Source organism: Saimiri boliviensis, chromosome X, assembly GCF_048565385.1.
Source record: "Saimiri boliviensis isolate mSaiBol1 chromosome X, mSaiBol1.pri, whole genome shotgun sequence".
NCBI lineage: Eukaryota > Metazoa > Chordata > Mammalia > Primates > Cebidae > Saimiri > Saimiri boliviensis.
The window spans coordinates 86,595,176-86,621,329 of record NC_133470.1 but is presented as its reverse complement, the minus strand read 5'-3'; the positions used below and the strand labels follow the sequence as shown (position 1 = coordinate 86,621,329).

The following is a 26,154-nucleotide window of genomic DNA, read 5'->3' as shown; positions in this document are numbered from 1 at the left end:
TTTAAATATATTATCTCTGCTCCCACTTTACTACATGGAGATAAAAGTAACCATGCAGCTCCTTCAGTATTTTGTTTAGAAATTTCTTCCGGCAGAGATTCCAGTTCATAGCTCTTAAATTCCACCTGAAAGAGAAGAGCTTTTGGACATGGATGCAATTCATCCAAGTTTATAACAAGGATGCCTTTACTCCCATTTCCAAAACCTTGTTTCTCAGTTCCATCTGAGAATGGCCTTTACTGCCCATGTTTCTACTAACATCCTGATCATGACCACTTAAGCAATTTCTGAGAAGTTCCAGACTTTCCCTACATTTCTTTTCTTCTGCTTATCCCTCGCCAGAATCTCCCTTAATGTTATGTTTACAGAAATCTAGGCTTTTTCTAGCCTAATCCTCTAAATTCTTCCAGTCTCTACTTATTACACAGTTCCAAAGCTGCTTCCATGTTTTCAGGTATTTGTTATAGCAGCAGCCCCACTCCGAGTACCAATTTTTTGTCTTAATTTATTTTGTGCTGATGTAACAATACCAGAGACTGAGTAATTTATAAAAAACAACAGCAAAACAAAACAAAACAAAACAAAACAAAACAAAACAAAACAGATTTTTTAAACACTCTGTAGGTTGGGAAGTCTAAGGTCAAAGCGCCCACATCTGGTGGGAATATTCTTTCTCTGTCATCCCAAGGTGGAAGAAGGGCAACCACACTAGTAAAAGAAAGAGGGAAGGGGCTGAACTTATATTTTTATTGGTAGCTCACTCTTATGATAACGAATCTACTCCTGAGAGAACAGCATTAATTTATTTATGAGAGAAGAGCCCTCATGACCTAAACACCTCTTAAAATTCTAACTTCTCAGTATTGTTTCGTTGGGGATTAAGTTTCCAACAAATCAACTTTGGGGCACATATTCAAACTATAGCACTAAGTATAAATCTATGTTTCAGAACAAAGATAAATAATATAGGGATACAAAATATTCATTGCACTACAAGGTAAAATTAACAACAATGTGGCATTTGGTCAAAGATTACTAGGCTCACAAAAAAGCAATAACATAGGAACTTTATTGAAGGGAAAAATTAATCAATAGAAACCCATCTGGAACAAACCCAGAATTAAAACTCATGGACAAAGATATTAGCACAATTATAACTGTATTGTATATGTTCGCAATTTTAAGTAGAGATGTGGAAGATAGGGGAAACATCTCCAAGTAAAAGTTTAGTTAGATCTCTGATGGGTGAGATTAGTTGCAGATTGGATGTTGTAGATTTAGTAGATCAGTGGATTTAAAGACAAAGCTTTGGAAACTCTCCAAAAATGAAATACGTGGAGAAAAAAAAAAGAAAGAAAAGAACTTCAGCTTACTGTTGGAAACCTCAAACACCCAAAGACATATGTAAATGGAGTCTCAAAAGGGTAGGAGGGTGGTAGAGAGAGAAAACTTTTGAAGTAATTATGACCAGAAGTTTTTAGCATTTGATGAAAGCTATAAACCTGAAGATTTCAGGATCTCAACTAAATCCAAGCAGAATAAACTTGAAGAAAAACACACCAAGGCACTCAAGCCCCCTGTCAGGAAACATCATAGTCTGGTCCATCAGCCGTTGCTCTAGACAACCCTGTATTCAAAGAAGCATGTTCTATTGATAACGGATGTTAGTTGACAAGGTATTTAAAACATTGAAAATGGATGTTAGTTGACAAGGTATTTAAAACAAGGTATTTGTATTGGATATAAAGTTCCTTTCACAAAACTACCACCTCACCATTTGGACAGCAATGGCTAATGTAAAAACACTGATGCCCATCCAAAGGAAATCTTTTTTAATTGACTGTGACCCAAATACTTCTCTTAATGATGAGTGTAGGGAACTTATGTTACTAGCCACTCACATTCTGCCATCCATCCCTAGAGATAGGTTGCTCCTTAGCCATGTTATGCTAAACAGGCATGTTTGTCAGAATTAGAGCTTGTGCATTGTCAGATTGCTTTTGCACCCAAATCCATTGTGCCAGGAGGTGGCAGGTGGGGTGGGATCTTCAGAAGCAGCTGTCTTTGAGTATGAACGAAGGGCTGAGTGGGATAGAGTAGACATAGTACATATCAGACACAGAAGCAGTCTGCTAGAGCTGATTATGTGCAAACAAGAGGCCAGGACAAACCTGTTTTAGGGAATAATCGTGAAAGCATCTTGCACTGATTTTATACCTACTATGGTAGGCACTTAATCATTTACTCATTCAACAGATACTTATTTAAATGTCTAAAAAGTGGTCAAAGAAGGTAAGCCCTGAAGAATAATGATACTGAAAACTAAAATGTATTGAGAACTTCCTATTTGTGCATTTGGCTGGGTGCTTAACTCCCACAGCACACCTATGAAGCATTATCATTCCAGTTTTACAGATGGTAAATCTTGGAGCCTTGCTATTGAGTAAGTTTCCCAAAGTCACACAGTAAGTGTTAGAGCCAGGATTCAAACCCAGACCTGTCTGATCTCAATATCTATGTCTCTTACTACACAATGAGGCATCTACTTTTAAAACTATTTTGCCATATGGTCCTATTTGTTGAATGGTTTCCCTTTTGTTCTTATATCTTCATTTACTGATTTATTGAACAAGATTTATTGAACACCTACCAGATACCAAACACTGTTATAAGTTGGAGTTTGGATTCACCAGTTAACAAAACAGTGAAAAATTGTTGCTCTAGAGAAGCTTACATTCGAACAGTGAGAAACAGACAATAACAAGATGAAAATATTAAATCAAGAAATCATTGATTAGAAAGTGACAAGACATTGAAAAAATAGAGCAAGGTGAGGAGGATTGGGAATGCAAGAGGTGTGGGAGTACGATATTACATATAAGCAAAGACTTGAAGAAAGTGAGAAAGCTAGCCATGAAGACATCTATGATCGGGGGAGACTATTTCAAGAAGAGGAAAAACTACTGCAGGGTTTTGAGGTGGATACATGCTTGGTGTTTAGAGGAATAACAAGAAGGTCAGATCAGCTGGAGCAGAGTGAGCAAAGCTGACAGTAGGTATTGATGAAGCCATAGATGTAATGGAGATTAGGTTAAGTAGGGCTTTGGAAGCCATTGTGTAGATTTTGGCTTTAATGCTGAATGCAATGAGGGAACGATTAGAGTTTTGAGCAGAAAAATGGCAGGAGTTGACTTGTTCATTAAAAGAGTGACAGTGTTGAGAATAGACTGTGGGAGGAAGGGCAGGGATGGAAGCTAAGGAGTCCAGTTAGGAGGCTATCAGCAGTCCAAATGAGAGATGATAATGGCTTGGAGCAGGGCAGTAACCATAGAAGTTGTGAGACCTGATTAGATTCTGAATTATTATTATTTTGAAACAGAGTCTCGCTCTTGTCATCTGGGTCTGGAGTGCAGTTGCGCGAACTTGGCTCACTGCAACCCCTGCTTCCCGGGTTTAAGCGATTCTCCTGCCTCAGCCTCCCAAGTAGCTGGGATTGCAGGTGCATGCCACCATGCCTGGTTAATTTTTGTAATATTAATAGAGACAGTTTCACCATGTTAACCAGGCTTGTCTGCAACTCTTGACCTCGTGATCCATCCACTTTGGCCTCCCAAAGTGCTCGGATTCTAGGTGTGAGCCACCATGCCCCGCCCTCTGAAAATATTTTGAAGGAAGAGCCCTTGCATTTGTTAGTATTTGATGAGGGGTGTGAGAAAAAGAGAGGAGTTAGGGATGATTTTAAGGGACTTGACATGAGCTACTGGTAGGATAATGTTGCAGTAACTAAGATGAAAAAAAATAAAAAATACAGAAAGAATTCACAAGCTTAGGGGTGTTTCTTTCTTTCTTTCTTTCTTTCTTTCTTTCTTTCTTTCTTTTTTTTTTTTTTTTTTTTTGAGAAAGGATCTCTCACTCTCTTGCCCATACTGGAGTGCAATGGCATGGTGGGCTCACTGCAACTTCTGCTTCCCAGGCTCAAAATGATCCTCCCACTTCAGCCTCCCAAGTAACTTGGACTACAGGCACACACTGCCACACTCAGCTAATTTTAATTTTTTTTTTTTTTTTTTTTTTTTTTTTTTGTAGAGATGGAGTCTCGCTATATTGCCCAGGCTGGTCTCAAACTCGTGGGCTCAAGCAGTCCTCCCACCTCAGCTTCTCAAAGTGTTGGTATTATAGGCATGAGCCACTGTGCCTAGCCACTGGTGTTTTCTTTTGGGGGAGGAGTAATATTAGAGACTTAGTTTTGAAAATATTTATTAAAAGATAATAATCTTTTAATCTTTTAATAATCATTTTAATGAGATGCCCATTAAACATCCAATTGGAGACATAATCCTGGACTGGAAATTTGAATTTGGGAATCATCAGCATGGATGGTTTTAAAGCTGTAAGCCTGGAGGATGGTCACTAAGGTAGATAGTAACAAGAACCAAGGACTGAGCCTTGAAGTACACTCAAAGGAAAGAGATTAGTGAAAAAAAGGAGGAATTAGCAAAAGAGACTAAGTGACTAGTGAGGTAGGAAGTAAACAAAGTGAAGAAAGTATTTCCAGGAAGAAGGAATGATGAACAATGTCAAATACCACTGATAGATTAGGTAGATTGACAATTGAGAAATGACCATTAGAGTTAGGACCTGTAGGTCATTGCTAAACTTGACAAATGTTTTGGTGGAGTATGGTGGGGTTCAAGGAGATAATGTCTGACGAGAGTAGGTTTACAAGAGGATGGTGGAATTGGAGGCATTGTGTATAAAAAACTCTTTTGAGAGATTTTTCGGTAAAGGGAATCACATAAATGTAGTGGCAGGTAGAAAAAATAAGGTCCGGAGACAATTTCTAAACTGAGCGTATTTTTAAAAAATTCTACTCTATTTTATCTAGCGTTTTACCCATGTCTGACTGGTCTGCTGTCTTGATTGGAATCCCTATGGCCATTCCCCCACCACCCCCAAAAAAGTAAAATGCAAGGATATCCTAAAAATTAGCCAGAGCACTTTTAACATTAAGCCACCACAGGGAAAATGCAAAGATCTGGGGACAAACTTCTTGAATGCCCTTGTCCCCTCTCCCTTTACATACTTGTAGTTTACCTAACCATCAGATATTGGAGTTTGCATTTGAAGCCTACTCTATGTCCAACCTCAAAACCCATGTCTCTCTCTTCATATCCTTCAGGACACTATTCATGGAGACAATTATGGAATAAAGGTGAATCTAAAATTTCACTCAAAACTGTACAAGCATGTTGATTAATTATCTTCCTTTCCCCATGTATGCATTTTCACCTTACTCCTAATTGGATTTTAAATTGGTATCTTTTTGCTTCCAAAGTAGTTTACTGGCTTTGTTTATTTCCAGGCCAATTACCATTACTGCATGTGATGCTGTCATTTAAGTTAATTTAAGCTCACTGCATTTATATTGATAAGCTAAAACATATGAGTACCCAAAAGTGGACATCTTAATTAACATTTGAGAATATAAATTTCTATTGAAGATAATCCAGGAAGCAAAGAAGTAGTGATTAAATCGATAGATGACTATGAAGAAGAACCAAAGGAAGAGGACAGAGGCAGGTTATATCTCCTCTTAATGAATACCAATTCACCATAGTATCATAAATAATGAAAAGATTGTCACATCTCCAACAACATATAATTTATTTTAAGAAGTATAAAACATAATCACTTGAACAGTGAGGTTTCACAATTTTCTGAAGTTAAAATGCTGGGATGTGATCCAACAAAGAGATTCCTTGTAGAAAAATTACCATGGGTCTGTGTCTTAAGCCAATCCAAAACAAAAGCAAACACAATATTTTGTAAGGGATGTAAAAGATTTAACTGCCAAACCAGGTACTTAAATTTCATATGGACAGTGATCCACAGACTATTAAAAAAAGATCCAGTTGTTAAGGAACTATCACTCAATAGAAATATGTACACAGTTTAAGGCAACAAATGGCTCAAAGGTAGCCAGGCTTAGGAAAAAAAGCATTGAGTTTGGAGCCAATAGATTCTGTCTTTCACTCTGCTTCTGCCTGTCTATATGGCCTTACCCTCGTTGACACTATCAAATGAGAACATTGCACTAGAAGCTCTTAGAGGCCTTTTTACCTGTCTGCTAAAAGTACTTTTGCCAATAATACTTACAACTTTAATCTGCCAAAAGATATGGAATGGTTGTTAAATAGCCCCCAGTTAGCCTTTTCTTGCTCTAAGCCTAGGATGCATGTGCAGGAACTCTGGGAAAATAGCCTTATCAGCGAGGGTGCAGTTCTCCCACTGCTGTCCCATTTCTCTGTGAACCAGTGTGTTTGGGTCTAATAATGAGGAATGGGAGATCAGATGACTACTATCCTTGGCTACTATCATGACAGCATCCTACTGACACCACTGAAATGCATAATTGTTTTTGCCATGCCTTTTGATCTATAAACATTTTTGATGCCTTTGTTTTTAGTGTTATGTATACTGTGTTTCTCTTATTGGGTTTGTCAGTGTATACCTGTGGCATCTATAATCTCTGCTTGTTATCTTCCAGCAATATTTTTAAGTAGGTATTTGATGATGATTTTGTGTTAGGTTTCAGTTTATTGCAGCAGTGTTAGAAATTGTGATGTTAAATGCATCAGTTTGTATTCTGCCTGTGTTTCCTATTCTAACTCCAAAATGCAATGTCTGATCTTTCTTTTTTGGAAATTTATAGGACCAAATTGAGGTTACACAGGTTAAGCAGCATGGACCACAAGACGTTTGTGTAACTGCTGTAGATTCTGATTCAACTTATTGCTCCAGCACAGTTTCCCTGGATAATATTCCTGAATCTCCAGGTAGGTACATTTATGCTTGTCAGAAGAAAAATAGTCACTTACAGGGTAGTTACAGTTTTTCAGATTAATATAATGCTGTATTTATAATAGTGTGAAATCACAGAGTGAAGTCCAACTTTCTTCTTATTCTGTAAATATTTGAGATGATGATTTGAGAATAATAAAAATAAGTATTTCATCACAGGTTCAAGTGCTTGGGAATGGTCTTCTCTCCCATTTAATTTTAATCTTCTAAATATTGATGCTGGATCTCAGTCCTTGAAGGAATAGCATTTTATCTTTTTATATTCATGTTGTCTATTCTGCTATGACACAGTATTTGGATTCCATAGAAATCTCTTTTCATTGAGTTTTTATTGCAATAAAGGGGGAAAGCGAGTCTCTAAAAAACAGTGATATTTATTTCATGAATTTCAATATGAAAGACATTTCATAACCATAATTGTATAAAATGTACAAAACTTAAGGAAATGGTGGATGCATAATGCAGATCATATCTCCTAATTAATCCTGTCATAAATAATCAGTATGTGGAATCTTCATATATAGAAATAATAAGCTTTGCTTTAATTTTTATTTCACTTTTTTCAGCTTTTAAATCCTATTTTAATATCTTCACTTTTACAACTCTTAGTTAACAACTTTTCTATTGTTGCTATCAATCTCAAAGCCACGTTTTAAAGAATTCTTCAAAAACAATTGATTTTTGGCAGGTGAGGTCAAACTCCGTGAACTCATAATTTTGATTTCTAAAATTTATAAGAGCAATGATTACTTTAAACCTATTTATCTGGACTTACCATTGTAACTTTGCTATAGATAATTATTTGTATTTATTACTGTTAAGCCAATGGTCGAGAAATCCTTATAACCTTCCTCATATTATTATTCCAACAAAATGAGCATACTGAGATGGCTAGCAGTTATGGAAAGATGTCTATTCATACTAACCCGTGCAAGCATATACACCCATGTGTATTTATTTCAGCATGTAACAAACAAAAACAACAACAACAGGAGTTCATTGATATCTCCTACTCCAGTCCATTACCATAGGGTTCATTCTACCCTTTTCTGTGTGTTTATTTGTAATTTGTATCTCAGACAGTGATAAATCTGGCTCTTATTATCTATCATATATTTATTGATTTTTTTCAATGCATAAATATTCATAAAAAGTAGTTTCACAATTGCTAACCTGTATCCCTTAAGAAACAAATTTACCATTTGGAATAAGTTTGAGAATTAGTTTGAGTGTGCAGGTTGTTGTTGTTGTTGTTGTTGTTGTTGTTGTTGTCTTTAACCTTGCAGCATCTAGGCAAACCTCTGTTTTCCAAAGTTCCTATGTTAGCTTCTTTATTTTTCACCCCTGTCACTGTGGATATGTCATTTATTTGTAATAGAAGTAGATTCATTTATTACAGCCTGCATTTTCACCTGGGTTTTCCCACCTCCTGAGCAATTCATTTTCAAATTTATGTACAACAAAATTCACCGTTTGTGATATATAGTTCTATGGATTTTGACAAATGTTAAGAGTCATGTATGCATCACCACAGTACCAAACAGAATAGTTCCATCACCCCCAACATTACTTTGTGCTCCTTCATTGTACTCAACCTTGGTTTCCCATCCCCTGACAATCATTAAGGTATTTCACTTCTGCAGGTTTCCCTTTTCCAGAATGTCATGTAAGATGAATCATATGATATCTATCCTTGTAGGTCTAGCTCCTTTCACTTAGCAAAATGCATTTAGGATTCATCCATGGTTCCATAGATCAATGATTCATTCCCTTTTATTGCTGAGTAGTACGACATCTTATGAATATACCAGGTTTTAAAACTTCATCCACCAGTGAAAGAACATCTGGCGTGTTTCCAAGTGTTTTATGATCATGAATAAGCTACTTTAAACATTTGCATAGAAGTTTTTGTGTTGTGTGCATATGTGTTTTCAACTTCTGGGTGTAGGACTGCTGGGTCATTTGGGAAGTATGTGTTTAACTTTATTAGAAACTGATAAAATGTTTTCCAAAATGACTGTACCATTTTGCATTATTGAAATAATGTTCTCCACTGTGCTTTTCAGGGCTCCTGAAACCAAGTCATGTCATAACACCTCCCAGAGCACTTTGAGCATTCCTGAGGTCCCACATTCTGGGTAACCCAATGGTTCAGAAGTCATTTATGACTAGATTAATTTGGTTTTATCAGTTGGATGATACAAAATCTCCAGAAGCAGAGCCAAAATAATTTTATAATGAATGAAATGACACTGACAACTGCAGTGGGTTTAAGCACTAGCTCAAGGTAGAGAATAGGCAGTGGTAACTTCAAACACTCTCTCCCTTTTCTTCATTTTCAAATATGAATAGATTTTAAAAATAATATTCTGAATGATTCTTGGCACCTGGCACATCTCATCCTTAACATGGAGTAAAATGACTGTCTTATCCAGTCTTTTTGATAACATTAATACTTTTGCTTTTAAGTCATGAACTCACCTGTGCTTTCTTCCCCAACCTTATTATCCTTGCAAGGTTTTCAATTTGAGCTTGAAGTGAATCCATTGTACAAGGCAGAACCAGTGGACCTGGAGTTCTCGGTGGACGAGGAGGACTCAGTGGACCAGGAGGGCCCAAAGGGCCAGCAGGACCCAGAGAACATAGTGAATCTGTCGGACCAGACAGGCCCGATGGATTCCGTGGACACAGAAGACTCAGTGGACCTGGAGACTGCTGGCACCCGTGCTCAGGTACCTCTGAAAGTCTCACTTCACTTGATTCACATGTTTGTCTAAACAGCTAACCTTGCAAAGCCCAAATTTTCACTCTTGTGATCAGTTTCACTTTGTAGAAAGTATGTTTATTACTTTTTCAAAACTATACCACTATTTCCACTATTTCTATTGTATTGGATTTTCAAACGCAGCTGATAACTCAATGGACCTTCACAAACAGGGAGGTGGGAGGTTCTCTAAGTACCAAATCCCTGTCTTCTTCTTAATATGAAATCCCAAGGACACTGTACTTGATGGAAAGCTTGAACCAAATAGGAAGCTTAGCTACTAAGAAAAGGCGGTATTTTTAAGAGCTCTGCTCTTAACCACCTGTGAGAGCAGGCTAACCATCTAGAGGGAAGACAACCTTCTGGCCTACTCATACCAACCCTCTGCCTGCACTACAAGCTAGGTTTTCCCAGTGGAATTTTTATTAGGTTAGAACATGCATTTCAGAGTCTTAGATATACCCAACCTTGAAACATTAGTACCAATGTACAGTGCAAAGGCAAATAAAAATGGTTGGATTAACTTCTGTGTAGCTCCTCTACCCAAAAACTTGTGTACACAACTACAGATTTGTACAATCATCTTTTGTATTAGACAGAATTATTAAAATCAGGATTAGAACCCAAGCTAATGAGTTTATGGTCAGTTAATGTGGAATTGCATGTGTTCGTCACTAAGCCTAAGATTAGTCACTCAATTTCTAATGTCAAAGGGATACTCATCTAATGAAAATAATTAAGGGCTAGAACACAATTGAGTTTGGCCTCAACAGTGTGGCCTTGGAAAATTCCTGAGCCTCAGTTTCTCCATGTTGAAATGGTCTTGGCTTGCAGGGATTTGCCCACTGCTGTGAAAAATCTTGGAGATATTTAAAAGGAAATTTCTGTGAAAATCCATTTTGTCCTGATTTATGTCCTTATTATGACAAAATTTGTGATCCCCCTTTCACTGTTGACAGGTTTATCTTCTCATTTGAATTAACTTGTAAGTAAATTTTTGAGTATAACTTTTTTGAAAAAATCACCCAAATAACCAGCAATGTAAGTGTGCCATCTGGCTCTGTGTGTGCTAGTGCATTAGGCTTATTTCTGGATGCCATGTATCAACAACCTGGAGTGTATCCAGAAGATGGAGACCAGGATGAGGAAGGGGTTGGAAAACATCTTAATCAGTTGCTCAAGACACTAGGGAAGGGAATAATGGTGAGGGACAGGACAGTTTTATACAAATAGTTAAAGGGTCATAAGGTGGAAGATGTGGTTCCAGAGGATCAAGGAAGCAGTCCGGCACTATTAGCCCTTCTCAGACAGATTAGATCACCTCTCAAAATAGCAAGTCCCCTGTCATTCAGTGGAAAGGTTAGAGCCAATTTTTGGCAGCTCATTTTCCAGGAACAGCAAAGAGAAAATTCCTGCTTGGAGAGGGTGAGAGGATGTGATAACGTGTAAAGTTTGTTTCTTCCAGTCCTAAGTTTAGAGGGGTGTGTGTGTGTGTGTGTGTGTGTACACATATGCACGCATGTGTGTGTGTATGTATTGGGTGTTTTTTTGGTCTAGTGAATGTCTGCTTTCTTATAGGAAGAGACATATAATACATAGAGAAAGAAGGACAATTTGAACAATTTTCAATGGACTAAAAATACATATATAATTTTTATTCCAAATGATGAGAAAACAACTTGCAGGGTATTCTCTCTCTTTCTCTCAACTCATTTATGTACTTATGCTACTCGTAAAGGTGATTGATGGACCACAGTATAAGTCTATTTTTAGTTTCTAGAAGTTGCAAGTGTGTGGACCTTTTTCTTATTATTAATATTGTAAATTCTTTATGGATCAGGACTGTGTCTCTCTAACCTTGTTTATGGGCATGGTATACAGCACAGTTCAGGGCAAATAGCAATTGTTCCCAGGCCCTACTGCCAGCCTTGAAAGAGAGTTCCTTTCCAAGAATCTCATCTCTTTTCTGTCCCTCTCAGCCAATCAGTTGAGAAGTCCTATCCACCTTTTTTGTGTTTGTTTTTCAAGAGACAGGGTTCTTGTTTTGTTGTCCAGGCTGGTTTCATGCCTCAAGCAGTTCTCCCACATCAGCCTCCTGAGTAGCTGGGATTACAGGTGCAAGCCACCACACCCAGCTCAGTTATTTTTTATTATTGATTTTCAAACTTCATTTTACTTTAAGATATTGTGGATGGTAATCTTTTTCTTGGAATTTTATTTGTTTGTTTTTGATATATTATAGTTGTACATGGTTTTGGAGGTAATGTGATATTTGAATACATGTATACAATGCTTAATGATCAAATCAGGGTAATCAGGGTAATACCCATCACCTCAAACATTTGTTTTTTCTTTGTATTGGGAGCATTACAATTCTTTTAGCTATTGTAAAATATACAATAAATTATTATAGTTCAGTTTTCCTACTGTAGTATTGAGTACTAGAGCTTGTTGCTAATGTTTCCCTGTATTTTTGTACCCAGTAATCAACTTCTCTTCATCGACCTCTTCCACCTTCCCTTCCTAGTCTCAGGTAACCACCATTCTACTCTCCACCTCCATGAGATCTACATTTTTAACTTTCACATATGAATGAGAACATATTATATTTGTCTTTCTGTACCTAGCTTATTTCACTTAACTTAATAACCTCCAGTTCCATTCATATTGTGGCAGATGACATGATTTCATTCTTTTCATGGCTGAATAATATTCCATTGTGTGTATATAATACATTTTCTTTAGCCATTTGTCTGTTGGCCTTATTTCAAATTTTGGCTATTGTGAATAGTACTGCATGAACATGGGGGTGCAGGTATCTTTTTGGTCAGTAGATTTCCTTTCTTTTGGTGTATACCCAGCAATGGGATTTGCTGCATCATATGGTAGCTGTATTTTTAGTTACATGAGGAACCACCATACTGTTTTCCATAGTGTTTATACAAATATATTCCTACCAACAGTATATGAGTATTCTCCTTTCTCCGCATCCTCACCAGCATTTGCTGTTTTCTTAATTTCTCTCAAATGGTGTCCTTTCCTTTTGATATCATCTACTTCTAGTTTGTTCCATGCCCCTGTTATCTCTACCTTGAATTACTCCTACAGCCTTCCAATTGACTTGTCCCAAACTCCAAGCTTCCTTTCTCCCACCACTTCATCTTCTGCACAGGTACCAGAAGGCATGTTTTACAACTGAGATCTGAGTATGTTACATCCCTGATAAGAACACACCTTCTAGCAGCAGTGCCACGTGGCTGATGAATAAAATCTGAGTTCCTCGGCTACCTGAACCTGTACAAAACTCTGGCTTCTCCTCTATATGTGACCTGCCTTACTCCTTCTGTTCCAGTCAATATGGCGCCTCATTTGCCCTGTAACACACTCTCTACTTTTATAAACCTGTATGTTTTCTTCTTTCTAGATGTGAGTCTGTTATCCAAGTTAAAATTAGATTTCCAGGACCTACAGAAGAGTCCACCTAAGTACTGTAATTGTTCATGAGAACAATGACAATATCTACTTTTCAGGGCTCTTGGAAGATCAGACCTGTGAGTTTTCATACAGTGCTTAGAAGAGTGCCTGGAACAGAGGAAGTGCCAATTGATGATTTTCATTATTGCATTGCTAACAGGGACTCTATTGTCATTTGTGATTTGACCTAGGGGTAGAATATTTTGGCACTGGCCTGTGACTCTTTTACTAAGGACTTTAGGCAGGTCGATTCGTGTCTCTGAGCCAATTCTACATCTTTCTTTTTAGGAAAAGAATCAGGTTAAATGATCTCCATGGTCCATTTCTTATCTAGAAGTCCCAAATTATCTAACCATGTTTTCAAACTTTCTAGTAATGAATGAAATCAAGATTTGAGTGCTACCATTTGCATTCTCAGTCTTTCAGAAATTTTGAAGTGAAACAATATGGTAAGACTTGGAGAAACCAGTGTCCCTGTACATGAACCATAAGTAATTCCTCCCCACAGTCATCACAGCCATTATCACCAGTTGTATACAGCATCATTAGCCAGGAACTGGACCTGATAAAGAAGTTGAAGGAACAACTTGAAAAGAGGACTCAGGTGCTGCATGATGTCATCCAAAACCAGCAGGATGCACTGGAAGTGATGATGGATCAGCTTCAGACAAGTCAGGCTGCTAGGTTTCAGGTCAGAGACTGGTCTATATACGTGGCAGATGGAAGAGGAGAGAGGGACCTTGGGAGGCCTTAAGGAGTTAGTCAATAGGGCCTGCAGGTAGTGACAGCTGCTGCCCACAGGGTGACATGGGATATCTAAAGTGATCTCCAGGGGGGACTTAGAGTTTTGCCCTTTTGCTCTTGACTACAAGAGCTGAGATTGGCCCAGCCAGGTCTTGGCAATGGTAGGTGTGACTTCCATATAACCAAGGCTTCCTGTAGGCTTGCCTATGGGTAATCCTGCTCCATGCCCAGCTTGTCTTGTGAGCTAAGGAAAGTGTAGACTGTGAATAAGACTTTTGTGATACTGTGTCCTTACAGAAGCAGCCAAAGACATCACACCACATTGTCCGTCCTTATCACCAACCTTTGGAGGCAGTGCCCGTGGAACAGCAGAAACAACACACTGGGCAAGTGAAGCGGTCTCTCCCATATCCCAAGGAGATCAAGCGAGTCTGTGATTTATCTTTATACAACTCTCTCAAAAACACTAGGAATCTTCAGGAACCTTGTGCTGCCTTCACCCAGGTATGGAAATGCTGTTTTAACTGTGTATCTGAAAGGGGATTTTGTTTTCTTGAGGACTTTGACTCACCTGTTTCTCCTTAAGGGGTAGTGGCTATCCAGTTGGCTACAATTTATTTGCCCAAGATAGTAAAAAATCCTGGGCTACCTAGACCTGAATGCACATGCAAGACCACGTATACATACATGTACATATGGGCTGGATTAGCAGACTCTCGCTGCCATGTGTTTGGCTGCAACTAGTATCCAGTCTAACAAGTAGACAGTCGCACTATGTGCAGAGAGGCTCAACTGTTGTTGCCTTTTGCTTTGTGAAAGTTGAATAGGAGTGTTAAATAAATTTCTGGTAGGCTCTTGCAGACACCAGGGTCCTTTTATCTCTTGCCTTTTAATATAGCAGCAACTGGCACAGCAAGAACAACGTCTGAAGGAGCAGCAGCAGCAGCTGCGAAAGCGGCTGCAGCATCTGAGGGAGCAAAGGAAAGTACATGAGCAAAAGAAGATACAGGAGAAGAAGCTACAGGAGCATAAGATGCAGGAGAAGAAGAAGCTGCAGGAGCAGAGGCAGCAGAGAAAGAATACGCTGCAGGAGCGGAAGAAGTGGCAGATGCTGCAGAAAGGGACAAAGAAGGGGCAGCAGAAGCAGCAGCTGCAAGAGCAGCCACTGAAGCGTAATGTCATCGTGGGGAGTCATATGCTAAAGATACGCCTGCAAAACCCAAGCAGCGTAACTGAGCCCCTCTGCAATAACCCTGTTAGATTTTTGCAGACCCAACCCATTGTTGTTCCTATCCAGATAGTAGCTGAACAACAGCTCTCTGGCTATCAAGATGGAAACTCTGGGCAACAAGAAGATGAGAATCAAAGGTAAGACATGCATGGAATGGTGATAGGTGCTGTGATCATTGCTTTTCCCTCATGGCTAGATCCCATGCCTGAAACCACAGACAGACGACCTGTCCATGTGACACCAGCAGCCTTCTCATCAACAGCAACTTGCTCTCAACTTATCTTCTCTGTGGCTACTGCCATCATGCCTCTGCATGTGTAGCACATGGCTAAGCAACCATTGATGGAACGAAGGGGTACCCATGAAGAAAGGACAAGATAAGGAAGCCTCAATGCTAGGGAATTAGCCCACAAACCTTGAAATCACTTGGTTGGATTCCCCAAGCCTGGTCTGTTGCACAGGGCATCTATGGACAAGTATTTTGTGTCCAAAGCTGAATAACTTCTGGGCTTCCAGTTTCATTCTCTAACTTTCCTGGAATCTGGTGATTCCAGTAGACCAGTGCAGGTATCTCCATAGCATTTATGAAAAGTAGGAAGGAAGTGAGAGTGAAACAATTGCTAAATTGCTGAGATCAGCCAAGCACACATGAAGGTTGAGTCCTGAGTGGCAGTATAAGGACACAAACACATTTCTGCTCAATAATAAGGTCTTTGGCTTCAAGTGCTAGAAAGAGAAGGTTCTGCTCAGCAATGAAAGTATTGCTTAGCACATAGCTGGGGCCCACTAAATGATTTTGAATGAATACTGGGTTTCTGAGATGGGACTCCCAAAGCTCTCCAGACTTCCTTCTGGGCTTTCATTTAGAATCAGTGACTTTGACATGTAGACTGCTTTAGGGCCATATTGCCCACCTGACCTGATCATCAGAATCCACCCGAGGAGGGTGCGGAAAGTATAGATTCAGAGCCTGGATGGGGCTCAAAAATCTATATTGATCACAAGACTTCCAGGCTTAGGGTTGTCTAGAGAGTACTGGATTTGGAGTTTTGAAATCTGCCTTACAGTCTCTGCTCAGCCACTAGCTTCCTATTCATTCAAGGTAGATGAAGTGACTTGCCCAAGGCCACAGAGAGCATAGTTGTGGCAGGACCAAGACTGTTGCAGTGACATGTTATTTATTCAAATTATTTATGCCTGCAAAACCCAAATTATTTAAGTAATTTAAATAAAACCAGTTGAGACAAGGGATTGTAATTTCTTTCAGTGTCTACATTCACTTTCCTTTGACAAGTTGAGTCTTAGTCAGGCCAAAGTGAGAATACAAAAAAGTAAATCCTGTGGTGTGGCTACAAACAAAATGTGCCTGAAGCACCTACTGATGACCACATGGGTGTCTCATCGGTTATCATGTCCAGATCCATGTCACTACAACAGATTATTTCTCTTACAGTTTTCTTCCTGAGGAGTATCAGGAGCCCACCATGAGCCAGCTGCCATTGGTAGATACCCCAAACTCTGAGGCAATTTCTTCTTCCAGCACTACTCCCATAAGTTCAGACTCAACCATAAGCACCCTGGAGATCCCACAGGATTGCATCCCTGTTTGGGAACAGCCGTCTGATCCATGCGATCAAGTTGTTTTCCAACTGAATACTCGGACTTCTGATAAGCAGGGCACCATGCCCAGCCAACCAATCCACCGTCAGGTATGCTACAGCCTTCTCCTTTTCCCTCCAGCACAGGTCAAGAGGGATTCTGGGCCCTTTCCTCATAACACACACCCCAAGAGCATGCTGTGTGTGAGAGCCAGACTTCAAAGCTGAATACACTTGAGGGCAGTTACTCACATGATGGTAGCACTCATTGCTGAGTAAAAGTATTCTCTGCAGGGTTCCTCAAAAAAGTGAGCTGGCCTAATGGATCTTAGATGCAATCTGACTGAAACTTCTCTCAAAAATATGTTACATGGGCAAAGTGAGCCATACCATTTTTTGAATCTGAGCTCATTGTCTGATCCCAAGTCTCTTGCCAGACTTACAGATCTTTAGTTCTGCTACAAAATCTAGAACCTAGTGTCAGTATGTTTCCTTGCACTAAAAATAAACCTAGGGCCCCTCTGTTGAATGTGCTTGGTATCCGTCTATGGGTACCCTGTATTCGGAAGGGCAGGCCTACCTTAGGACCATCTGCAGTGGCCATGTTTCCAGGATAGAAGCTGGTCCAGATGGCAGTTATGTAGCAGGTTTTGCTCCCCGCAGACCATGTGGGGACTCCCCACACACAATTTCACTAATGAACTGAACTTACAAAAGGTGTTTTCACTCTAGCTTTAAAAATCTTCCTATAGCCTAACCTTTTTTTTCTTCAAACAAAAAACTAAACCAAAACAACCACAAGAAATAATAAGCTAAGGCAAAAAGGAGTTTAAATATTTTAAGCAAGCAAAGCCATGATTATTTTCACATATACACCTTGATTATCTGTGCTACCACTACTGCTAGAAACTTGGTCACTTAGAGGGACTGCTCACATGGAGAGATCAGAGGGGGCAATAGGTCCTGTGGTTCCGTTACCAAGCCAGACTTTGTTGAGAAATTTTTATGCCTTTATGCCTATTTTTGAGGCACTTTCCCTCCTAGAGGGGATCCTGAGAGGCCAAACCAGCACAAGGCTGAGCACGTAGCCCAGGGAAGTGGGGAAGGTCAGATTCTGCAAAGTTGCTCAGCTGGGAGAAAGCAGCGGAACAGCCAAGGGCAGGACAATGTCAGAGCTTCCCTTGCCACAAATCCTCAAGGGCTCACTCCTATCCTCAGAATGAAGCCTGAGCTCCTCCTCTTAGCGTCCCAGCCCTCACTATTGCCTTCTGGGACCTTTCCACCTACAAGTCTCCAGACACCTCCAGCTGTCTGCCCAGAGCCCAGCCATGCTCCTTGTGCTCCCTGTGTCTTCTCCACTCCCTTGAGCCCCACTCACTGAAATCTTGCATCACCTTGCAGCATAACCCAAGGCATCCCTCCTCCCTAACCAGAAAAGACCTCCACAGCCCACACTTTGTAACAACATCTTTGTATCCATTTTTCCTCACTCTTCCACACTCCAGTGTGGATTGGTACCTCTCCTGCCATTTTATTAAAGTGGGCCAATTAGCTGCAAATCAGAGTCAGCATGGAAATCACTGAGTCCAAGGCCCAAGACTAGTAGCCATGGCTGGCAGAGAAGCTCAAAAGGGAAGGTCAGGCACAGACCCAGGAGCTTTAAGGCAACTTTGAGAAAGTCCGGGTCTGCTTCTGCTGCTCTTTAAGCCAAGATGCTGTTGGGAGAGAGAGGAGCAGATGAACCTCATCTTCTCCAGCTCCCCCGCCTACCATCACCTTGAAGGCTCATGTTCCGAAGAGGTATTTCTCAGCAGCTTGCCTATTTGAACTAAAGGGATCCTCCCACCACAAAAAAATGGGCCCACGAACTATAGCAAAACATTCCACCTTATTTCACTTTTTCCTGGCAGGTGCAAGTTTCTGACATAGGAGCCAAGGGACCTCTTGGTCAACAGGCTTTCCAAGGCCCTGCTGCACACCAGCCAGACCAGATGAGATACTTGACACCTGAGGAGCAGCGTGACTCAAATAAGCAGCGCTAGCAGTACTTTCATGACCAACAATGAGGGGAAATGGGGGGTGGGGCCAAGCCAATGAGGTCTGCATGACCAGGGGACCTTCAAGATACATAAAATCCCTTGGAGTAGAGGTTGGGGTTAGAGAAATAACTGTTTCCTGATAGATTTTGTTTGTAACTGTTTATTAAGCACAGCCTGTTTCTTGGAAGTTATGCTGCAGAGGCGGCCTGTGATCCATAGTATGCTAGGGTGTGCCAGCAGGCAGCCACAGCTGGCTGTGGTGTCCCATCCGCCTGTGTCCTGCTTTGTATGTCCACGTTCCACCACAGGAAGGTGGTCCGCTGAGAGTTTGCTCAAATTTTTCAACACAAAGAAAAAAAAAAACAAAAAAGCCAGAGTCCTGGCATTTTTTCTAGATCTAGTAAATCTAGAGGCTGTTTTGTTTTAGCCACAAGAATTCTGAAGCCTTGACCCTGAGGATCAAGCCATGCCTCCCCTCCATATTCTTGCTGGAGAAGCCCAGACAGAATGGGACTCCAACTAAGGGAACCTGAAATCAGCTCAATGGAGGCACTTAAGAGCTTAAATAATTATGGCTTCCTTGCTTAATAAACGTTTACATTCACTGGAGCTTTGTGAGTTGATGAGTGATGTTTGGAACCTGACTGTGCCAAAGTCCCTGGTGAAGGGCTCATTTCCTACAGTTAGGCCCTTTTGCGGATCCTACTCCCCTGTCTCTTGTTCACACCTCGGCTCCATGCCGCATTTGCAGAGGCCAGCAACTGCTGCCTTCACATATGGCCATGTGCTCAGGCCTGCTGTGTAGCCTTTCTTTGTGTAGCTCAGGCATGCTGACTCCTTCATTGACACCAAGGGCAGCCACAAGCCCACTGAGCTTTGAAACAGTTGGCCTAGGGGCTACCTTCTCAGGGTAGATGGTGTTTGTGCCTCACATATTACCTCGGAAGTAAGCCTTAACACTAAAGGGCAGTGTACCCATTCTTTTTACATGTGGGTTCTTTCTCTCCCATCAGTAGACTTTTTAATGGATAGGGGTACCCCTTAGAGGGAAAATGATTTTTCTTACTAGTCAGGCACCAAGAAGGACATCTTCGCAGTTGTCTGCATGGTGTAGAGAGAGGCTTGGATAGCCAAACCAAAGGTCATTGTGTGCCTTTCTTAAGGTAATGAACCATTGCTGGGAAAAAGCAAGGGAAACCCCAGTCTCTAGTGGCAAATTAAAATAAAGGAGGCACATTAGGCCTCACACCACAGGAGGAGCCTGTGATTCCTTAGGAAGTATGATCTCTACCATGGTTTTATGGACTGAATGTTTGTGCCCCACCCCAGATTCATATATTGAAACTGTAACCACCCAGTGTCAGGGTGTTTGTTTGAAGATAGCACCTTTGATGGGGGTGATTAAGGGTAGATGAGGTCACTAGGGTGGGACTATCATGATGGGATAGGAACTAGGAACCTTTTTGTGTCCCCCAGGCCCTCGCACATGCACGTGGGCGCATGCATGCACACATGTACGCACACGCACGCAAGAGGTCATGTGAGGACACAGCGAGATGGTGGCTGCATGCAAGCTAAGGAAAGAGGCTCCAGGACAAAGCCTACCTTGCCAAAGCCTTGATCTTGGACTTCAAAGCCTTTAAAATTGAGAAATGCATGCTGTTGCTGAAGCTACCCGGTAAATGGTATGTTGCTATGGTAGCCTAAGCTGATGAAGACACACAGGCTGTTCTCAGGTGTGTCCCATTGCAGCCACTGGGAAAGGATAGCTGATGGCTCAATTGGTTGTCAGAGTCACCCACTGACCCATAGAGGTAAACCTCCCCTCACAATCATCAGATGCAGAACATTGCTAAGAGCCAGTTAGCTGTGGCACCAGTGGAGACAGAAGTAGAGTTTAGAGACATTCTTTATACCCTCTGTGACATGGGACAGGAAGAGTTGGAAGTCTCTGGCATTCTCAGCTGTTGGCAAGAAGTCTCTTGACAGGCCAAATGCAGCTAAGAGGCAGAAGCAGCCACTTCTGCTGCCACCTCCCCTCCTGAATGTGCAGGACTGTACAATTGGAAAACCAAGCAACATCTGTTAGAGGAGTGAGGAAGGTGCGCAAGGGAGTGCAAGGGCACTGCTTGCTGGCATGCACAGTGGAGGCCTACAACTGGAGCAGGGGAAGGGATGGTGGTAGTGATATGTGAACCCCTTCCAGCTACTCAGCCAACCTGGTAGAATTATGGTCACGCGGGAGGCTTAGGGGTTTACTGGGCAGCATCAGTAGCTCCCAATTAGAGGCTGTTTTACCTCAGGTGCATCACTTAAGTTCTCTGGGCCTCACTTTCTCTATCTGAATAAAAGGGAGTTTGGAGGAGATAATGTCTTTCCCATCTAGCTCTTAGAGCAGATGAGGACACATGAATGGAATGGTAGAGCTAAAACAGCCTTAGGGAGAGGCATTGTGAAAGTCTTCGAGGCTGGAGACATTAAGCTGGGGTTGTTGTGTGAATTCAGTGTTTAGAGTGTGCCTGAGCTAGGGTTTATCTGAACTGGGAGAGTCTGTAGTCACCCACTAGTCAACTGCTTAGCTCATAGCTCAGCCCTGGAGCCAGGCAACCAGAGGGATTGGTGGCTGACTTGGTATGCTTTTACCTAGAATTCCTCTCAGGAGTGGCTCCAAGGACAATCCATCTTAGGATTGAGGGTAAGAAGGGGTTACAGGGGCCAAAAGCCCAGAACCAGTGCTCCTGTGCCGGACCGTCCAGTTTTGTGAATTACTAAAGTCAAACTCTGATGAGTGAACGCTCTGTGACCGCTTTTGCAGTTCTAGGGTTGAACCCCTGTTTTAAGGCATTCGTGGTGCCACTGACAGGCCTGTTCCGGCTTGCTCCTGGCCTAGATAGCTTACCTCTGACTGTCTTGGCAGATCAGTAGCTCTGCCTGGAGTCAGTTGGTGCTTCTCTTTTTGCTCATTGTCCCAGGCATGAGCTGTAATTCCCCCAGCTCCAGAGCACCAGGGAGAACAGTCTAGGGTTTACGGAGAGACAGACAAGGTACAAGGATGGCAGTGTGAAAACTAAGCAACGGGGCTTGTACCAGCCTTGTCCAGGGTAGGAGAGAAGTCTGGGCACAGCTTGGGTCAAGAAGACCTGTCATAGACCAAGCTTTCAGAGTCACAGCTCACACTAGAAGGTAATATGGCTGTCCCTATGGTCTGCGCTAGGCTGCTCCATGAGGCTCTGGGGGACTCTGCCGTTCATACTACAAAGTTTCACCAGGTAAATCTTCAAATGATTGCTTCATCTGGAACTACTCTGGACAAACATTTTCTGTCCCTGGCCTCCCTTCTATCCTCACATACTGCATGCACACAATGCACCCCTTCTTTACCATCAGGCTCTTCTTGGGGGTGAGGGAGAGAACAGTGGGTGACGAGCTATCTCACCAGCAGCCCAAGGCCAGGCTGACCCCAGTTAAGATGTTGGGAGGGCAAATCTGAAGGTGTAGCAGTCCTTTAGTGCAAGACCCCACTCCCAGCACCTCTAGCCTTGGCTGATGGGTGTCCGCCTCCTTTCTGGGTGTCCCCAGAGTTCCAGCAGCATTCTGTCTCATGCTCTGAGCACAGTGGCTCACACACTACTAGATGGTTGAGTACCTGGCTTTGGCCAAAAGGGGTGCCTGTTCCCAGAGGTTCCTGGCTTCTGCTGGGATGTGGCCTCCTGCCTTGCTCCAGCTGCCCAGCCCACACAAGCTTCCCTTTTGATAGGGTAGAGGCCCAGAGGGGCCAAAGCACTGCAACTTTGTTGGCACAGGGATCCTGCAGCAGGAACCCATCCCTTCTTTCCCCTCCCTTTCCTTCCAGAAGAACTGCCGTTAGCACCTCCAGATCCAATGCCATGCCAGAAAAGGAGGCCCAGGCCCAGGCCTTCCTCCATCTGTCAACATAGCCACTAGCAGCCCCAAGATTGAAAGCAGGCAGTACTGGTCCCCTTCATTCCCCCACAAGTTGATGATAGTTCAGTTTGCATTTCTTTACTTCCCCAGCATGAAGCCAAATTGGCTTTATCAGTCTGGAAAAGTACAAGAGTTGCACTTGCATGTGGGCTGGTAGGGTAGGAGAAATCAGAAGACCATGACAGAGGTGGGCCAGCCACCACACACGGCAGAGCTTCCAGAAACAACCACTGCAACCTCCACATCAGTTCATCACCAGGTGGGCAGAACAGCACTCCTCACTGAGCAGTGCTCAGTCTGTACATAATAGAACATTGCATGCACAGACTTAAAGCTGAATATTCACGTTTTCTAAACACATCAAACATTCATAAATATTCTGATTCCCAAGAGCATTTTCTAATAGAAGGAAGAGTGTTATTAAAACTACCAGCCCCAGTTCATGTTTGTAGCACACAGCACAGCATGGGCTGATGCCCACTGTGGTGTCTTCACTGTGTTTTGAAGTATATTTTGAAGACAATGAAAAGGAAGGTAGCTATAGAATGTTCTTGGATATGAGTTTTGTTCATCTCTGCCAAAATCACTGGGAAGGGAAGGTTGGGGAAGAAAGACTGGAGTCATGGGAAGGGGTTCGGGCAGCCATGGGAACTGGGAACTGCTGCTTTAAGCCAAACTACCTATGAGGGGAAAGGAGGGAGCTGGTCTTTAGCCTCAACGAAGACTACAGCCTACTCCACCCCCGTCTCTTAAAATGGGCTACATCAACCTTAATAAAGACTCTCCAGTTTGCAGCTAGGAACAAATTAAATATTCCCTAGGGGATATTAAATAATTAGGATTTTTATTTGGTTTGTTTTAATGGGCAGGGAAGACAGGATTGAGTGGTTCTCCATTGCCTATCAAATAGAATCCAGGTTCTCCATCTGACCTGGCCTTGCCCTTCCTCTGCAGCTGCATTTCTTTTCTCCAGTCATGCACTTTGCCCCCAGTCCCCTGAGCCCTTGGGTTTCATAGAATCCTTGGGCCTTTCTGCCCTCGTACATTTGTCACTATTCTGTATGCTTGAATGCCCTTGCCTCTGAGCTCTACATTTTCAACCCTTGCCCACCACCATGCAGATCCTGGCTGGGAAGGAGCCCTGCTCCATGTGCCCCCACTCCCTCCTGTGCCTTATTTTGAGCACACATGCCATTGCCCTTCTACACTGAGCTACAGTGGACAGAGATTGGGACAGATCTTGGATGCCCCCATAACATAGCACCTTGCAGGTAAGCCTTCCCGCTATGAATGTTCACAGCTCTCAGGCCCCAGGAAAGCCTTCCTCCTCTGCTCATTTTCTATTTAGGTAGAGCTGTTCTTAATCTTCTGAACATTAACCAGAAACTTTGCAGCCCTTCCTCAGGCTTCTTCCTCAGGGCTGAACTCGTCAATGAGGGACCATCAGACCTGCTGGCATGCCCTGCAGTGGGGGTGCAGTTCTGGCCCTGGGACTACAATGTTCCTATGGGGCTGGGGACACAAGGGAACTTGGTAGATGAGACAGCAGGGTGTAAGTTATGAAGTGTAAAGCACTGCATACAAGTTGGTGAGCATCCCTGGTGGCGACTACGATTAGCCTCTGCAAATCCCTTTGTGGCACATGGAAGTCAGGACCACTGCAGGGAGATGGTGGGGAGTGTGGGGAAGTATAGGGGGAATTGACTGTGACAAATGCCAAGAGGCCCAAAACTCCTGGAGCCATGGATATTTCCTGTCCAGATGGAGGCCATGACCCCAAAGGTCAAAGGGTAATTAACCACCTAGTCACCTTGTTGATGAAACAAAACCCACAATCCTGCAGAATCAAAACATGTCAAATACAGAGAGGCAAAGGTCGGCTGACAGGACAGACAAATTGCGGTATTTAGAATAGTGCAGTCAAGTGTTTGTGTAGTCTATTTCCAGTTCTAGCCTGTGGGGAAGGTAGGTGCAAGAGGGGCTGGAAATTTGGCTTACCAGGAGTGGGGCAGACTTCAGCAGAGAAAGAGGCTCAGGGCTGTAGGTAAGAGCCATGCTCTTGAGGCCATTTACATTCCAACCTTTGAATGTGTGGTCTGCCAGGAAAGGCAACCTGGGACTGCCCACAAAAGGGGTAATGGGACAGTGGAAGACTGAAGACAGGAGAGTGGGTCCACTCACTAAGTTCAGTGCTGCACTTTTATTTTTCCCCTCACTTGTCAGTAGGCAGTGCCCACCAGTTTCCATGTAGGATGTGGTGCCAACGGAGACAAGATAGTGAATGTTTAGGCTTCTATCTGCTACCCCTCTACTGTTAAACCCTGGGCAAATCACTTTACTGCTCCCTGGCTCTTCTGATTCACTGGAATATAACGACAAAGATAAGACGCTTGATTAAGAGTTAGACTAGAATCCAGAGGCTCTCCCGAATCAAGGAACTAATGAATGACTGAGAGAACAAATGTCAGTCTGTCTCCCTGCCATTCTTAATCTTGTGTCCTCCTTCTCATCTCTGATGAAGACACAATGTGGGTTCCTGGTCCCTGGGAGGATGACCATACCACAGAGTTCACCGCCCTTGTTGCATTTACCTCCCCTTCTCTCCTCTCGGGCCAATTGGGTCTTCTCATCTGGTCTTTATTAGCACACTGTTCCCTTCCTTTAACTCCTGCACTGCCCCCTCTCTTGGACAGGCACCTCCATCCTCTGAGCCACCCAAGCTAACATGCAGACTCTGCCTGAATCCTCTTTTTCTTCCATCTATCACCTTAGACATAATTGTCTGTTTCTTCCACTGACACAGGGAAGGGAGCGTGAAAGTGTGAATGAATGAGGGAGTAAATAAATGAACAGATGCATGTCCAGTTCCATTCTCTTTTGTTCCCAGGCGCAGCATGGGCTGGGCTTACAGGAGGCATCAGCGGCAATTTGGTGGTCAATCGGATCTCTTCACCAGAGCCTTCCCATTTCCCTCCTTAGGCATAGACACCTTTTCCAGTCTCAAGGCCCTTAACTCCAGGAGCACTCTAGGTTATGGCCAGTCCCTAAGACTATAGGAAAGATGTTCCATGGTTCTTCAGGGCCAGCAAATAGATTGGGATTCCTGATACCATATTTCAGGGTGCCCCCATAACACTCAGAGTCAGCTTCCTGGGGTTGCTCAGGGCTGGGGCATTGCCCAGTACCCAGACATGGACAATAGCACAGGATGTGTGCAAATTGAGGTTCCTTTATCTGTGTCTTAGACTCATGGTTTCTTCTGCCCTTGCCCCACACATCCCACCACCACCAATTTAGTGGTATCTACGGTGGGCTCCAGCTTATGTAAGTAGCATCATGCGCCTCAACGCCCTAGGGAAGCTCAGAGCAAGCAGGTAGGCCAGTGAGGCTCAGGACACACAGCCCCCAAGCCCTAGGGTGGGTGTGGTCAAACTCATTTCTTGTCATCTCTTGCCCCCTGGTGTGTGATCACAGTATTGCTGCTTTCCAGGGTCCTCC

The 26,154-nt window shown here is 42.5% G+C and overlaps 1 protein-coding gene across 1 annotated transcript in view; it reads left to right on the top strand.

Moving 5' to 3' along the window:
• The window catches only part of PASD1 (PAS domain containing repressor 1), a 76,712-nt gene extending 57,998 nt beyond the window's left edge, over window positions 1-18,714 (top strand). The window contains exons 11-17 of the mRNA XM_003943426.2: window positions 6,713-6,836; window positions 9,364-9,593; window positions 13,608-13,759; window positions 14,134-14,347; window positions 14,742-15,211; window positions 16,528-16,783; window positions 18,583-18,714. Coding sequence (XP_003943475.2) covers window positions 6,713-6,836; window positions 9,364-9,593; window positions 13,608-13,759; window positions 14,134-14,347; window positions 14,742-15,211; window positions 16,528-16,783; window positions 18,583-18,714 — 1,578 coding nt within the window. The remainder of the gene's footprint in view (window positions 1-6,712; window positions 6,837-9,363; window positions 9,594-13,607; window positions 13,760-14,133; window positions 14,348-14,741; window positions 15,212-16,527; window positions 16,784-18,582) is intronic.
• The last annotated feature ends 7,440 nt before the right edge of the window (window positions 18,715-26,154 follow it).